At 48.9% G+C, this 17,406-nt stretch overlaps 2 protein-coding genes across 4 annotated transcripts; both read right to left on the reverse strand.

Annotated features, from left to right (window-relative positions):
- Positions 1–1,015: 1,015 nt before the first annotated feature.
- Positions 1,016–7,051, reverse strand: LOC147241114 (E3 ubiquitin-protein ligase ZNRF2-like). Its single transcript, XM_086194108.1, has 4 exons — positions 6,348–7,051; positions 5,139–5,234; positions 3,079–3,184; positions 1,016–1,865 (listed from the first exon to the last, which is right to left on the reverse strand). The coding sequence occupies exons 1-4, from the start codon at positions 6,667–6,669 to the stop codon at positions 1,808–1,810; spliced, it is 582 nt and encodes a 193-aa protein (XP_086050234.1). The 5' UTR covers positions 6,670–7,051; the 3' UTR covers positions 1,016–1,807.
- A 2,293-nt stretch (positions 7,052–9,344) lies between these two features.
- On the reverse strand, positions 9,345–17,028 carry mturn (maturin, neural progenitor differentiation regulator homolog (Xenopus)). Of its 3 annotated transcripts, none has more exons than XM_086194267.1 (4): positions 16,912–17,028; positions 16,055–16,258; positions 13,300–13,422; positions 9,345–10,953 (listed from the first exon to the last, which is right to left on the reverse strand). In XM_086194267.1, the coding sequence occupies exons 2-4, from the start codon at positions 16,211–16,213 to the stop codon at positions 10,846–10,848; spliced, it is 390 nt and encodes a 129-aa protein (XP_086050393.1). In that variant the 5' UTR covers positions 16,214–16,258; positions 16,912–17,028; the 3' UTR covers positions 9,345–10,845. The 3 variants fall into 3 exon arrangements, with proteins under 3 accessions (XP_086050393.1, XP_086050391.1, XP_086050392.1); XM_086194265.1 differs by having other exon boundaries at positions 16,807–16,951; XM_086194266.1 differs by having other exon boundaries at positions 16,785–16,912.
- Between the last annotated feature and the right edge of the window lie 378 nt (positions 17,029–17,406).

The following is a 17,406-nucleotide window of genomic DNA, read 5'->3' on the forward strand; positions in this document are numbered from 1 at the left end:
CACTTCCTGATGGACTGTGTTTTATTTCAAACGATATCAGCTGTGAGAAGCTGCTACAATGCTAGCAACAACAATGCTAGCAACAACATTCAATCCTCCATGACAACACCAAACGCAGATGTTACTCTGTGTTCTGTCTGGGCTTCTCATCCCACCAACTCTTCGCTCCACTTCACGCTGATTTTTCCATCTTCCGCTTAACGTCGGTCTCCATTTCTGGTCGATCGAACGGAGTCGTGATGTCAGTGTGATTTATGACGTAATTTGTCTCTTCCTTTGCATTTTTGTCAGCTCTTCATTTCCTGTCACCCGCCTCTGTTCTCATAGACACGTGAACCCATGGTGTGTGTTCTGGGGTTACTCTCTGGCCCGTCTGGCTGTGTTCCAGCTCAGTCATGAGGAAGCAGAGCCTGCACGTATCTCTGCTCTTAAAGGCCTCACAACTCCTCCTTGTTGCCGTGCAACTAAAATCACCATCATCCATCCATCGCTAATTCTTTCCTCCACTTTGACGCTTCTATCTGGACAGTTTTCATTCGCGTCACATGAGCAGCAGGTACCACAGAGCATCGAAGCTAACCAGGCAGAATCCTGAACGGCATCTCAGAGTCACTCCGTCCTGCATCCTCCTCATTCCCCCCACAGCCTTCAGGTCATAAAAATAAAGACTCCCATATGAAGACACATGCAGCAATTTGAGAGACATGCTTGCAAACACCTCCTGACAGACCCCCTCCTGTGTGACCGCAGGCAAGTTTTAGAAGCTCCCATTGATCATTTTAAAAAGTGCTGGAATCCCATCAGCCGAGAGAAAGCATGGCAGGTATGAGGGGGAAAGTCAGCTTTGAATTCCTGTGCAGCAGAAACTCCACATAAAAAATGAACAACAGAAGCCTTTAAATTTGTCCATATCTTCAAAAGAATTCCAAAAAAAACCTCCCTTATTACCCTCCGTCTTCCCCCATCAGGGTTTTTTTTAGACTTTAAAACATTTCATAGTTCATACAATTTGAAGTAAAGAGACACAATGACAAAATATTTATTCTGTGCAACTCATTGCAGTACAAACAGAAGAGACACTGAGCAGGGTCAAAGGTCAAAGGTTAAAGGAAAAGGTTTCCAGTCTATGACATAGCAGCATGTTATGGCGGGAATCACCGTCAGATATGTCTTAGCCTACCTTCACTTCCACCTCTAGTCCACACACTCACACCGCCGGGGCTCCCAGGAGCCCAGCCATGAACGAGGCCCTGGCTGTTCCACGTTAAGACTATTTGGTCTAGAACACAAAGATGTTTGACAAAGAACATTGAACAAAAAAAGAATCCACTGCCATCAACACAAATCATCCCTTAAAGCTGATAGAGGCACATTTCATTCTCTGTGGCTGCGTTTCACATTTCGCAGCCGTCTGATCAAGTCTCTGACCAGGCAACATCTGGTGATCTCTGCTGAAAAGACACGTCATTCTTCACGTCGGCCACACACGACCTCTGCCATAAAAACACGCCCAGTTCATCGTGGTAGGTCACGCGCGCTTGCTTTGCAGCCACCAGTGAAAGGATTTCCTTGAGACACGAGCCGACGCCACCGGTGGTTCTCTGTCCGTTCCACAGCGAGATCTTAGAGATCCATCATGGCTGTCCGTGAGGCAACATGAAGGATCCTGTTCACAATCATGTCTGACAATCCCTGATGAGCACTGACACGTGATGACAACACTGGACCGCACAGTGTCAAGATGAGGTCAGAGCTAACGGCCTGTCACAGGGTTGTTCAGCAGGCTGGTACCGCTCGCTCACGGCCGCTAGTCTGCCGGATGCTCCGGGCACGAGCGGTTCACCTCGAACCACACATCGATGCACCTGAGAAAAAGAAGGAGAGGAGAAAAAGATGTCGCTAACGGTGTGTATTTTCTCATTGTGCTGTCATTTACCAGCTGATCTGACGTTAGCCTTCCTTTCGTTAGCTCAGTTATCGAGCGCCCCGCTGGTGCAATGATGGACAGAAATTTCTCTACACTTGGGGACTTATTTGCTTTGTGGTGAGTTTCCCAGGAAGATTGATACATCTCTTAGCTTAGCACAAGGATGCTAATGGGAAAAAATAGCTAATGTAGCTCTTCTCCTGGACTGCTACAGCTTGTTCAGTTATTTCAGCCTTTATGCTAAGCTAAACTACCTATGTTTACCAAACATACAAAAGTAATATGAATCTATTTTATACAACATTTATGTTTACATTTAGAGGAATAAAATCAAAGTGAGATTTTTGAAGAGAAGACCGATACCACTTAGCTTAGCACAAAATTGCTAATGGCTGAATCAGCTAGCCTGACAGTTTTTCTGGGCTTCTCTGGTTTTCTTTTACAATCTTCATGCTAAACTAAACCAACCAGGTTCTGCAAGTAATTTCGTATTTAACAAACTCACCATCCTAACTTAGTGATCCTAACCCATTTCATCAAGCATTTACGTGCGCACTTTTAACAGAAATCTCAGCCAACATTTTGGGGTTTTATTGACTTTCTCGCTGAGACTTTTGATTAGATTGATACCAACCAACTCAGCACACAAGAGCCGGTAGCGACAGAGCCAACCTGGTGGTGAATTTAGGCTACTGCAGCTTTCTTTATCGGTCTTCATGCTAGGCTAAGCTAAGCTAACTCGCTTCATAAGCACCAAGCATGAAAACACTCAGCGTGTGAAAGGAGCATAGAAGCTGGGGCCGCTGATAGGATAATTACAAATGACAAAATGCTGCCAGCCTTTCATGACAATGACGAAGGAGCGCACATTCTGTCACTGCCTGAGTTCTGTCCTTCCAACATGAGTGTCACAACGGCAGTAAAGATGAACGTCACCTGTTGAATTGTCAGTTTCAAACGTTTTGGAGATGTTGGTTTAAAAACAAAAGAAGTACACGCCGGAGAAAGCAGCAGTCAGGCAGTTTCAGCACATTCCAGCTTCACGAGGTAAATCTAGAATCTCTGTCAACATTTGGATTTCACGTTATATTTGCAACTGGTGAATTTCACACGAAGGTCCAACTACAGTCACTCTGCTGCATGTCAATTACCCCTTATGGTAGATACACAGGCAGGGCAGCCGAGCGATGGTGTCTCCCTGCTCCAGCTCCTCCAGGCAGATGGCACATTCCCCGGAGTCTCTGGACAGGATGTCCTCTTAGAAAGACAATACGGGGGAATGAGTGAAGAGCAGCCCCACTCACACTCACACACACACACACACACACACACACACACACACACACACACGCACGCACACACACACACACACACCTGACCTTGTATCAAATGTGGTGTGTCGTCACTGGATGCTAAATAACCGTCTGCTCAACCTTTGCTAACAGGATACCTCACATCTGTGTCCAGATAACTTCACGTTAGTGAGGGACACACACAGCCTCCCCCAGGAGAAGCTGGTCACATGTTACTGGAGTAACAGCACACACACACACACACACACACACACACACACACACACACACACACACACTCTCACATCTGGATGTTTAAGTGAAGAGCAGCTGATGAGCTGAGACACACTGTGCTATGTAGTATCACAGAGTAACTCACAATACAGTACTACCACAGTACTTGGCACACAATAACAGACAGAATTCAGTCATAATTGATACACTGCAAGACAATTAATCTGCAATGCATCTTGATATCTGTGTAACTGAGGAGGAAAATACTTCTCAAACATCAGTATTTATAGTAAATGTACTGCATGTGGTTCCAGTTTCAAACCTAAGAGCACTCACATGAAAACACAACCCTTGTCCAAAGTTTCTCTCAGTTTCACCACTTTGTAACATCGCCTGCTGAAATTAAAATTTTGGCACCAATGTATCAATACTGTATCACAAGAGGAAATACTGCGATGTATTGCAGTACTGATATTTTGCGGCATCCCACCATTTCCTGCACACACGATCAAGCCTGTTTGGGCTGCGTTGGCTCTGACCTGGTCGCCCCAGCACTCGGCTCCTCTCTGCCCTCAGCAATTCTGACCACTTTCCTTGAGTGAGTGAAGACAGAAGTACCGGTGGAATGTAACTAAGTACATTCATTGAGGTATTATGAGTACAATCTCAGGTACTTCTACAATAACCGAATACTTCCGTTCTATGCTACTTGGCACATGTGTTTGACTGCTGCAGGTACTGTTACTTTGATTTCTGTGTTGTTTCTCTGAATCAGGACTACACGTAAATACAAGGGCGACTTTCACCCAACTGGGTGTAGCGGCGTAGAGCGAAGATCAGTCATAGCGCCGCCTGGTGGCAACAGGAAATTACAGGGTTGTTTTTACACACCAGATGTGTCTCACATGCGGTCGGAAACACTTGAAGAACTTGGTGAACCATCATGTGATGGTCATTTATAGATGGATGTCTGAACGACGTTAAACTGGCAAATTTTGCCAGGAAATACCAAACTGCTGTCGCTGGACTCCTCGTGGTCGGCCTTCTATCAAGCAGCATAGCGCCACCTAGCGGCCACAGAGGGTAAACCTGATGGAACAAATTATATCTTGATTTAGATGAAACTTGTCTTCACATGCAGCAACACAAACTCCAGCAGTGAGAGCGTTTGTTCTCCAACGCCACCTACAGGACGCAGGAAGTGACCTATGCACTACAGGGCTGCGCCTGTTCCCTCATGCAGAATCCAAAAACGGTGAGGTTCCACCTCCCTCTCACTCTGGAGAAAAGACACACACTGCAACAAAAGTGGGAGTGGGAGTGCCTGTGTGTGTGTGTGTGGGGGGGGGGGGGTTAGGGGGCACTCGTCACTGATTGCTGCTTTAATTGGGGCCTCGGCGTGAGGGTTCCAGGGACCCAAAGTTCCCTGCGGTGCTGCGGCGCTCCCCAGCTGGCCTCTGGTTAAGGACTAACACACCAAGATGGCTAGCGCTCGGACAAGCGGCCATTTTTGGGAAATTTAAATGTACCTTAGTATTTTGAGTGTTTTGTTGCATAGTACTTCACTTTCATCAGAGTAAAGCCAGAGCATGAATACCACCGAGCAGTTGTGTCTCTGTTGCCTTGTTTTGGGTGCAAATGTCAGCTGAGGGTGTCAGCTGACGGCGCCGACTCCAGCGACTTACTGTTGTAGGTGAGGCGCGACTTGCTGAAGCACATCAGCAGATGCTTCTCGATTTCATCCGGCAGCACAGACTTGGAGCAGACGGGACAGTGGAACCCTGGGAGGCAGAAACACACGGGGTGTTGTCATCTTTGACGATACATAAACAAGGTCGGATGATGAGAACCACCTCGCGTTCATCAGACCAGATCAAACTCTGATTTATGACATCATAATTTGACCCACATGTCCGGACTCTTGACCCTGCAACAGGAATATTAATAGCTGCCTGACCCGGGACGTCTGGCGCCCTGCTGAATGTTCTAACACCTCGGGCTCGGGGCCACAAACACACGCAGGCAGCAAGCAGCGACCTCGTGTTCCTGTCATGTGTTTGTGCGGAAGGTGAGGAAACAGGAAAAAACCCTCGCAGAGCCACAGTCACGCGTCACACCGTGAGCGAAGGTTATCGATGAGCATATTAATGATTAGACTTCCTCATTGGGGAAATCGTATCTCTGATCAGGAGCGGCGGCGGCGGGTCGTTTACCGGACCAGCAGGAACTGAGCGCCTGGGCCGCGGCGGGGAGGCGAAGGTCCAGGAGACGAGAGCTTTTGTTTTTTGACAACATGGTTCTTTAGTTCTGCTTTGTTGTGGTCTGGTCTGGACACACCCACCAGTTTAGAAACAGCCAGAGCTGCAGATTGAGGAAGTGTGTGTGTGTGTGTGTGTGTGTGTGTGTGTGTGTGTGTGTGTGTGTGTGTGTGTGTGTGTGTGTGTGCGTCAGGCAATGTGTAACCAGCAGCCAGGCAGCTCTTATCTGCTGACCTACATTTCGCACTCTTCCCTCACAGTCGGAGTGAAAAACAGGGCAGATTCTTTTCTTTCTCTCTGTTTTTATTCCAAAACAGACGAGAGGCAGGAAGCGTCTTCGTGCTGCCTGTGGCGCCGGTGAAAGTGGATCAGAACCGCAGGAGAGGCTCAGCCACCTGCCTGCTCCCGCCTCTGGCAGGTGTCGAATGTCAAATGGAAAAACACAAAGGAAGCTTGAGGTTTGTTCCCTGTAAAAACCTGGCAGGGAGGTCAAGGCATGGCAGCTGCGTGCAGTGACGTCATGAACTACACCAAGAAGACCAGAATAACACTTGGCATCAGAAGCAAACGGTTAGCGAGTAAAAGAAGGTCAAAAACGTCATAAGTGACGTCCTGACGCGCAGGCTCCTGTCTTACTTGCCAGCAGGTGAGGGGACAGGTGAGCAGGCAGGGACCCGATCAGCAGCCTGTGGCCGTCAGGGGGCACCGGACCTTCCTCGCCGCCGGTGCCGTCCAGATTCTGATTGAGAACGTGCGACCCGGACCTGCCGGCCGGGATGCTGAGGCCGGAGCTGGTTGGCCCGCCTCCTGTGTACCGGATCCGGGGGCCATCGGGTCCATTCGTGTACCTGAACCCTGCGATCCGTTCCCCCCCGCTGGAGTTCCCGGACGGGAGGTCGGAGCTGGAGTAAGCCCGGGTCCTGCCGTCGAACGCGGGGCCGCTCTGCTTGGCCCCCATGCTTCTCCGCAGCGGACCTCCTCGAGCTCGAGCGCGCTGGAAAGTTTCAGCACATGTTCGGAGCGAGTCCCGAAGACCTGGAAACGACCGACACCGGGGATCTAGAGCAGCGCGTGAACGCGGCACCGGAGAGGCGAGGCGGCATCCCAGAGCTTCATGGCGCGCGCTGTGCGTAAAGTGCGCACTCACTGACGCACAACTGAGTTAGAAATTAATCAGTTTTTCTTCTCTTCGCCACAACAACGGAGGGGGGGTGCGGGGGGGACTTCCGGTCGTCGGGCGGCGGCGGCTCAGGAGCGGACGCGCAACTCCTCGAGTTCAAGTTTGTTTTTGTGCTCGACCGCGAACGTCTGGAAGAAAAATAAAAGCAGGGTGGCCCGGAGCCTCCTCCCCTCGAGAGGCGGCTCCGTCAAACTCCCACAATCCACCGCGGCGGCGTCAACTCGCCTCCAAAGTAAAAGCGATCAAACGTCACGGAAATGTCGCGAAACTTTGACCAAAAACTAAAGATTGAAACTAAAAAAACATAACAGGGTCTTCGCCTGAGATCTCTGTCCTGGCGACGTGAAACGACGAGAGAACCTCAGGGTTCATTCGATTATAAATCTGACAAGAATGAATTGTGGTATTCTGGTCATAACTTTGCTGCGTTCCGTTGAGTTTTGTGCCTTCCGGAGTACTGCGCAGGTACTTCGTTGCTGTACTCTAGTTTTTTGGTGTCTGTAGTTTTACTTCGACCTCCCCAAACTGTGAAGGCTTCAAGAGCAACATCGTAACACAACAGTATGAGCTGCCTAAACTCTGGCTGTTTGCACAGTAGTAGTCAGCTAGTATTCAAGTAGTATTCAGCTAGTATTCAGCTAGTATTCAAGTAGTATTCAGCTAGTATTCACGTGGTATTCAGCTAGTATTCAAGTAGTATTCAGCTAGTATTCAAGTAGTATTCAGGTGATATTCAGCTAGTATTCACGTAGTATTCAGCTAGTATTCAAGTAGTATTCAGGTGATATTCAGCTAGTACTCAGGTGATATTCAGCTAGTACTCAGGTGATATTCCAGTAGTATTCAGGTGATATTCAGCTAGTACTCAGGTGATATTCCAGTAGTATTGCGGTGGTATTTAGGTGATATTCAGCTAGTACTCAGGTGATATTCCAGTAGTATTGTGGTGGTATTTAGGTGATATTCAGGTGATATTCAGCTAGTATTCAATGATATTCAGCTAGTATTCAATGATATTCAGCTAGTATTCAGGTGACATTCCAGTAGTGTTCAGGTGATATTCCAGGATTAAGGTGGTATTTAGGTGATATTCAGGCGATATTCAGGTAGTATTCAGGTGATATTCAGCTACTACTCAGGTGATATTCCAGTAGTATTCAGGTGCTATTCGGGTGATATTCAGCTGGTATTCAGGTAGTATTCAAGTAGTATTCAGCTAGTATTCCGGTAGTATTAAGGTGATATTCAGCTCATATTTAGGTGATATTCAGCTAGTATTCAATGATATACAGCTAGTTTTCAGGTGATATTCCAGTAGTATTCAGATGATATTCAGGTAGTATTCAGGTGATATTCCAGTAGTATTCAGCTAGTATTCAGATGATATTCAGCTAGTATTCAGATGATATTCAGCTAGTATTCAATGATATACAGCTAGTTTTCAGGTGATATTCAGGTGATATTCAGCTACTACTCAGGTCATATTCCAGTAGTATTCAGCTAGTATTCCGGTAGTATTAAGGTGATATTCAGCTCATATTCAGGCGATATTCAGGTAGTATTCAGATGATATTCAGGTAGTATTCAGGTGATATTCCAGTAGTATTCAGGTGATATTCAGCTCATGTTCGGGTGATACTCAGGTATTATTCAGCTCATATTCAGGTGATATTCCAGTAGTATTCAGGTGATATTCAGCTAGTATTCAGGTGATATTCAGGTATTATTCAGCTCATATTCAGGTGATATTCCAGTAGTATTCAGGTGATATTCCAGTAGTATTCAGGTGATATTCCAGTAGTATTCAGGTGATATTCAGGTATTATTCAGCTCATATTCAGGTGATATTCCAGTAGTATTCAGGTGATATTCAGCTAGTATTCAGGTGATATTCAGGTATTATTCAGCTCATATTCAGGTGATATTCCAGTAGTATTCAGGTGATATTCAGCTAGTATTCAGGTGATATTCAGGTATTATTCAGCTCATATTCAGGTGATATTCCAGTAGTATTCAGGTGATATTCAGCTAGTATTCAGGTGATATTCAGGTATTATTCAGCTCATATTCAGGTGATATTCCAGTAGTATTCAGGTGATATTCAGCTAGTATTCAGGTGATATTCAGGTATTATTCAGCTCATATTCAGGTGATATTCCAGTAGTATTCGGGTGATATTCAGCTAGTATTCAGGTGATATTCAGGTATTATTCAGCTCATATTCAGGTGATATTCAGATATTATTCAGCTCATATTCAGGTGATATTCCAGTAGTATTCGGGTGATATTCGGCTAGTATTCAGCTCATATTCGGGTGATATTCAGGTAGTATTCAGGTGATATTCAGGTAGTATTCAGGTGTATTTTTATCAGAGTACATGGAGAGTCTTCCATTCTTCAGAGATTCATTTTAAACTGATTTCAAATCAAACACACTCTACTATCTGCATTTTATACTTTTATTTTGAAAGTGATATCCCTTCTTCCTGCCTGTTGTTGATTTATTTCTGGTCTGTATTTGACACTGTACTTGAGTCGGCACATCAGGTGGCGTGTGATGTCACAGCCGGCGGCGGCGGGCCACCGGGCTACTGCAGGACCTGGTTCCCCTCCGTGCTCGGCGCCTGGCGTCCCAGTGACTTACAGCAGCAACACCCTTCAGTTCACACGGTTTATTGAACAACTGTCACACACACGGGGACAAACTGAAGATACACACCGCATGAGGGACATTCAGAGAGGCAGTAGAAAGACAAACATTGACAAGGCAAAGTAAACAGGCTAAAGATAAACCTCTGGAACAGTCTTGCGAGTGGGGGGGGCTGAAGCGTTAGCAGTGCACTGGGTGTGACGTACAACAACACATGAGAGAGAACAGGGGATGCTAGCTGAGTATTTTCTCTTCCCTGTGATACCACGATAAGATTAGGATGTGCCTTCATAAATGAAACCTTGATAAATAAATCACGCACACACCTGGGGGGGGGGGGGGGGGTCTAAGTTGAAGAATCAACAGATTGTGCTGAGAGAGGAGGGTGAACCAGGAAGACTACAGAAGAGCTGGGGAGGTCATGTGACACCCCAACCAGGAAGGGCTTAAGCTGCAGCGTGAGCTTCTGTTGTGAGGTCACGACAGAAACATTGATTAAAAACGGTCCTGGTCAGGTGACTGAGATGCTTCTAGAAACGCATCTCCTGAAGAACGACCCATGCCACTGTGAAGCTGCGCGTTTTCCACGTGGAGAGCGAATGAGTAGAATGATTGTGAAGGGGTTTTAAAAGAGGACGTGGAGACCCCACCTGAACCTACGTCACACCTATACACCCTCCGTCCTTCCCTCCTCCACCGGCTGGAGACTCGTCACGCTCGTCTCTGTCTTCCTCGCCACTCGTGGCCACATTCACCGTTTGTCTTGCTCTTGTGCTTCCTCCATGTCAACCAGCGAGCAGAGAAAGTAGGTTATCTGTCACATTCATCTCTGGAGCCACAGGGTGAGTGTGTGTGTGTGTGTGTGTGTGAGTGTGTGTGTTGTGGTAACAGCTGACTGTATTTCTGCATAACAAAGCCATCTGAGGCCGATGTCATATTGCTGTGCTGTGGAACTTTAACCAACCAAATAGTGAATGATTAGAATACTTGCATCACAAGTGGCTACTGCTCACGTAGCCCCATAGTGTGTGTGTGTGTGTGTGTGTGTGTGTGCGCGCGCAACTCTACAGGAAGCAAAGCCACTGAGACATTCAAGAATATGGTGCATTTTAGGAAGTGGGCCCTGTTTGTGTGTGTGTGTGTGTGTGTGTGTGTGTGTGTGTGTGTGTGTGTAGTGTGTGTGGGGGGGCTGCTTGTTAAATGTTTTGGGCTGATTCGTTGAGGCTGGGGGGTGTGGGTGGGAGTGGGGGGTGGGGGGCTTCTGAGCAGCTCTTCCCCAGCTGCAGACCTCCTCTGGGGGCTCCTCACTGCTGGCTGACCCCCATCTGCTGGTGGTCAGGCCCTGGTTCCCCCTCCATGTCAGCGTGGTAGTGCTCAAAACTGTCGTCCTCTAAGTCTGGAAGACCCAGCAGCTGCCAGAAGAGAGGGACAGTTAGCACACACAGGAACTCACACGGACCAGTCAACCCAGTAAGGCTCCCTATAAACCAGTCATTCACTAAACATGCACATGGGAGCAGGTCCACACCTGTGGAGCGACAGGTAGAGTAAAGAACTCTGGCACACCGTCTTGTTCTCAAACCTTCCGTGTCGTGGTGGGGAGCTCACAGGTCCGGTCCCTCAGAGCTGACGCGTGTAAACGGGCTGAGCCTTCAGATTTTTCTTTGTGCTTTTTTTAAGATGCAGCGCCAGTTTCTCCCATTAATGATAAAATGCCAGTTACAGTCACAAAGAGTCGGCGTGCTCCTTGTATGTGGCTGCGCTACGCACGTTTCGTACGATACCACACACACACACAACTGACCGCAGTGATTTTTGGTTCTTTTTGATTGTCCCAGTTTCAAAGACGCCTCCATCCGTCCTGAGGTCTTCTTCTAGTTTGTGTCCAACTGATTCATTCTAACTGCTTTCTAGTTTGTTAGTTTATTTCTGCTCATATTCCAAGACTGGATGACAGACCGTCTTAGACACAATGGCGGACATAATCTCACAGGCCAACGATGTCGTTAGCGTAGCCGCGGGGTCACACAAACAGCCAACGGGGTTTTTTCACTGAATTACTGCCGACAGCAAGTTCTGTGGAGGACGAAAGCTCTTTAGACTTCAACGTTTTGTTTTGCAAGGTAATTTACACAAATGAAGTCTGTTGTGATTTCTGATGGATCCCTAAAACGCTATTTCACGATCATTTGAATGGTGAAGAGGAAAAGATGAAGGTCTGCAGGTGTCAGGGCGCCGAGGGTTGGCACCTGTCTGGTCGTGGCGTCTCCCCCGTCAGACGTTCTATCCTCGTGTCCTTGTTAAGAAATCCTCCAGCTTGTTGAAATATTCAGATGCTTTTTTTTTTACCAGATGCAGAATTAAGGAACACCGACGCCTCCAGAGGTTTTCATGGTGTGTGTGGGTGTGTGTGTCTGTCAGTGGCCGACAGAAGAACCGCTGGGTTCCGACACTCTGCAGATGAACACACTCATTGATGTAGAACTGATTCTGGATCTGTCTTTGCTTCAGTGAGGACTTCTGTATCAGATTCACAGGATTCACTGTGTGACGGACTCACGGAGGGAAAACGAGGTCTGAATGTTAGAGAGACGGTCGATTCAATGAGCAGGGATTTCAGTGCATGAGCATGAATCGCTTGATGGTCATGACTGAACTGTAAATCACATTTCCTGAGTTAGAAATGTACTTTTCACACGCGTTGGTTTCATGTCGACACCCTGAATACCAGCATTAACGCATACTTGGATGTTCGTATTCAGCTTTGCATTAAAAGAAACTTAAGAGACTATTAACCCTAAAAACTTTAAGAAACATACCAACCTGTATGGGGACATGCCTCCATCCTCTCCAGAGCCAGGCGACAGATCCCCACCCCCCTCTGTGCTGCATGAGGGAGCCCAGATCCACAGAGGCCAGCTGGCTGCCAGTTAGCTTAGCGTAATGAATGATAGTGGGTGGGAAGTGTAGCATACCTCTCTTTTCCTATGCGTTCATTTAATGAGGGCTGTGTACAACACTGGCTATGAACTATCGATTTACAATCACAAGAAATTGTAATTTTACAATCAGACACGCAGCGCCTCAAAGCCTCGGCTACAAGAGCGACTGCTGCTGCTGAGCTCGTCCCACTGTGAGAGGGAGGATGAGGAGGGTTACTGCTGGACACCGAGACTCTGGACCTGAGCTACTTCACCCAGGGGAGGAAAGCTAATCTGTATGCTGTTCTGCTCATGCACTGCTATTCATTATGCTAAGCTAACTAGCCGCCAGCAGGACTCTGCAGGTCTCCCTGATGCACTCAGAGAAGAGAAAGTTGTTTCTAATTTTATTCTCTGGTTGAGAGAGGATGGACAATTAAACCCAAAAAAGCGTGTTCCTTTAAATGTAATTTTTATCCTTGCCTCTCTGTTTTATCCCTTTGGCAACTCCTGAACGTCCATCGCTGCTGAGGCCTCAAGCAGCAGCACTGATTTAGGAGCTTTAACTCCTGCTGTTCTGTTTTCGACGTGTATGCAGACGTACGTCAGCCAGCAGTGTGAGCCTGCGTCTCAATGACGGCCACATTAAAATGGTGGATTTCTCCAAAGGAATTTGACATGGTGTTTAGCTTGGTGTGCGTCAGACAGAACAGAATGTATCAGGGCTGAGATGAAACTGGAGACACAGCGAGTGGAGGTCAGTGTGTGTGTGTGTGTGTATGTGTGTGTGAAAAAGAAAACACAGACTCCCAGAGCGTCATTCTTTTGTTTGCTTACAGGCCTGAAGGACGTGAAGACCTTCTCCAGCACCTCCAACAGAGTCTTCTTCCCGCAGGAGGAGATGTAGTCCTGAGCCAACTGTAAGAAAGGGAGGCAGTCCTCACTCTCGCTCCACACGTGCTACACACACACACACACACACACACACACGCACACACACACACACACACACACACACACAGATAAACAAACGTTAGTGTCAGTATGGAACAACCAGCAACAAAAGACAGGGACATAAAAAAGACATTTCCACTGCTGCGGGTGAACTGGAACTGCCATTGCCTCATTTTCTGCAGGCTGGTTCAGAAGTGGAGCTGGGGGGGGGGGGGGGGGCAGCGCAGCCGGGGGGAACCAGCGCAGGGCAATTCAAGCTGATAAGAGGCGATTCTTCAAGGACACGCAGCCAACTGGAGCACAGATGAGACAAACAACTGTGAGAGGTCACAAAGCCACGCACAAAGTCCTCTGGACGCAGAGGCCTCGGCAGTGAGTAGCTAGCATGTAGCCGCTGAATGATGATGGAGGTGATAAACTACCAGAGAACCCGGACAACGAGCAGTAGCCACAAGTGGCCAGGAGACAAAATATGGATTACCAGGGAACTGTTACTCCCCCCGACCCACACGCTACGAGCTGATGCTGAATATCAGCCCATGTCATTCAGTCGTGAAGTTAATTCTTTCTCATTTTTGGACAGCTCAACCTACAGGCGGCTCCGTAAATCGGATGCTCAGGGTTGAATACGTTTGAGACCTGGTGAATTGTCTGTTGCCGTCAAATGGGAAAAGAACCTGGAACCTGGATCAAATCTGTTAAACTTTCTGATCATCACGACCCCGAAAATCCAATCTTGAGCTTCACCACTGCCCAATTCACCACCTCCTTGATAAATGATTTCTGATGAACAGTGAATCAGAAGCTAAACCTCATTGTTTCCCTCTTGGAAAGTGGTGAATCTCAGCAGCTGTCATCATCGCCACTGGGGAGGTAAAGGGTTGTCATGTGGTCATCAGGTCACTAAAGGTGGGGGAGGAGTTTAATATGGTGTGTGTTCTCTGAGTGCTGAGAATTATGATATAAATGAGAGACAAGCAGGTGGAGCAAGTCTCCCTGTCCAAGTTGTTGTTTCATTGGCGTCTAAAGGTCGTTCTGCCAGGTTACGTATTAGGTAGTATTAGGTAAACCCCCCCCCCCCCCCCGGGGGGCTATGTGAGCGAGCAGCCTCAAGGGACGACTGTAACTAGGAAACAGAGGATCCTACAGTCGAGACTCTGAGGGCCTCCAAGTCACCCAGCAACTAAACCTGTTCAGGTAACCGGCGTCGCAACGGTCGACAGTGACGCTGTCGTACTCCTCATGTCTAACTGTCAGGGACGGTTGAGTGGCTCAGGCAAACCGGCTTTGACCCCCCCCCCCCCCCCCCCCCCCCAGCCCCTCCGGTCTAAGTGTCCCAGAGAAAGACCCTGAACGAGTGTGCTCCAAGATGGAGGGTGCGCCTCGCTTACTAATGCTAACCTGCTACCCCATGAGGCCGGAAATGTGCTGGCCAGGGGGGGGCAGCTGGCTGGCTAGTGTGTGTGTGTGTGTGTGTGTGTGTGTGTGTGTGTGTGTGTGTGTGTGTGTGAGGAAGAGAGCATACGAGACGCCCTGCTGTTTTCAGTATCGATCAAATGAGAGAAAGTGGATGTGAAGAGTCCTGCAGAGAGACCGAGTTATTCTAGCTGATTAAGAGAGCATAGCAGTGTGTGTGTGTGTGTGTGTGTGTGTGTGTGTGTGTGTGTCTGTGTGTGAGCACGACTGCAGCAGCTGACATGCATTAGATTAAAAAAACAGGGAACCTCAGAGCAACTGAGTTCTAACTAAATCTGTTCAACTCCCAGTGGCTGGCGTGGTTTTTCCCGGCGTGTTTCGCTCCTGTGTGTCGCTCGGTAACAATGTGGAGTCTTTTATTTCATTAGCGGCCATGAAAAGCCCCTGCTGCTCGCCAGCCAACTCAAACTAGGCCTGCATGTCAGCCACATAATAGAGGCGCTCGGTGTGTCATCATGGGCTATTGAGTGAGCAGACGTGCTGGCTGCTGGGTCATCTCCATCTGCTCCCGCCCTGCTCGGCCCGGACGCTGAGCAGGAGGAGGGAGGAGGAGGAGGGAGGAGTTAGGAGGAGGAGGGAGGAGAAGGAGAGAGGAGGAGGAGGGAGGAAGAGAGAGGAGGGAGGAGGAGGAGGGAGCAGGAGGTGGGAGCAGGAGGTGAGAGCAGGGCGGGTCTGGCCTCCTGAGCCTAGAGGGGCCATATCACCACTGCACCACACTGAAGGGGGGGTTTGCACAGCAGATGGAGGAATAATAAAAGTGTGAGGAATGTTAACGGGATCAGTGACCTGAGAAATGCACGAGGCTCCGTGGCTTCATGTTCCTGCTGCTGGAAGCGGGAAAATGGCGGCGTGGACGTAAATGTTTGTTTCCAAACAACAGCTGGAGGTGTGAGGCTTTTATTTTGAAAGATACAGGCCTGTTGTGGATCAAGGCTTATTGCAGTTGATTGTGATACAGAGAAAAAAATCCAGAAGGCTGTGTGTGTGTGTGTGGGGGGGGGGGGGGTGCTAAAATGACATCATCCCCTCTCTTGGTCTCTTCGCCCAAAGTCCCCCCCCGCCCTTTCCCTCCCATGTCCATCAGCTGGGACCAACCGGGACAACCCCACACCTCCAACACACACACACACACACACACACACCATAGAGGCCCTGCACTCACAAAGCTGTCGGTGCCGCCGGGACACAGCACGTAGAAGGACACGCCGGGTTCCGCGTAGAAGTCCAGCCGCCTCTCGTCGTCCTCCTCGGCGAAGATGAGGTCGAAGGGGTTCCCGGAGCACCACTTCTCCGCCGCCTCCACCAGATGCTTGAACTCCATCCTCTCGTGATCCCGTCTGCTGGCTCCGGAGCGCGATGTCGATCTCTGGTGATGTTCAGAACACAAAGAACAGCTGATCGGAGAGCAGCAGCAGCAGCATCAGCAGCCCGTCACTGCATCCTCGCCTCTACACGCCGGGAACGCAGGAGAGAACCGGCCGGGTCTGGTGCTCCTCCGCTCTCAGAGCCCCATTCCTCTGCTCCTTCCCCGCGTTATGAAATCAGCCCGTCGGTCGCATGCATGCACGCGCAGGCGGACGCTGGAAACGACGCGATGACGAACAGCCGAGCCAGGCAGGCAGGCGTCCATATTGGAGACCTGCTGCCGATCGGCCGGCTGACGTCACCTCATCATTTTGACCTGCGCTGGGATCAGATGAGGCAGATCCCGCTATCCAGACCCGCCCGGGGCTCGGGTCTGGGAGACTCCGGACCGGCGTTTGTCATGGAATGTTACACGTGACCAGCAGCGGTCGCCCGCTGCAGGTCCGGGACGCTGACGTGAGGGCGGAAGCGCTCCAGAGCGGGTCACGCGGCGCCGACCCACTCTGGAGCGGTCAGGGGTTCGGTACCGAGAAGAAGTGAAGATCGAACCCGCGACACGGCCGCTCCGCCGCCAGCTGAGATATCAGAGGAGGTGAAGCTAGTGCGGTGTTAGCAGGAGAAGCATTGGTGAGGCTTGATTCGAGCGCTTCGCACTTCCTGTTAGTGGCAGCGGTGGGTCACGTGACCAAGTATGAAGGCCTGGGAGCAGCACGAGGCCTTATTCCCAAGACGTTCCCTTAAACACGCTTGTTCCCGCACACGATAGGTCCTCCTAGGCCTGAACTTGTCAGAGAGGAAGGGGCGCGCTCGCTGTGCGGGAGTGGGGGGTGGGGGGTCCTGCCTGTAAGACTAAAATGAGGGTGTAAATCAACCCCTGCCTTAGTAACGTTCATTTATGAGTTCAGTTTGACTTCAGGCTTCCTCCACTGTCAACAGGAAAACACGCGTAAAGTACTGGATGACACAAAATACACACCAAATCTTGTACTACTCTGTTCTTGTACTACTCTTTGTTCTTGTATTACTCTGTTCTTGCACTACTTTTTGTTCTTGTACTACTCTGTTCTTGTACTATTCTTTGTTCTTGTACTACTCTGTTCTTGTACTATTCTTTGTTCTTGTACTACTCTGTTCTTGTACTATTCTTTG

Source organism: Aulostomus chinensis, chromosome 22 (assembly GCF_037954235.1).
Source record: "Aulostomus chinensis isolate RoL2024-O1b breed Wild chromosome 22, RoL_Achi_v1.0, whole genome shotgun sequence".
NCBI classification, from domain to species: domain Eukaryota; kingdom Metazoa; phylum Chordata; class Actinopteri; order Syngnathiformes; family Aulostomidae; genus Aulostomus; species Aulostomus chinensis.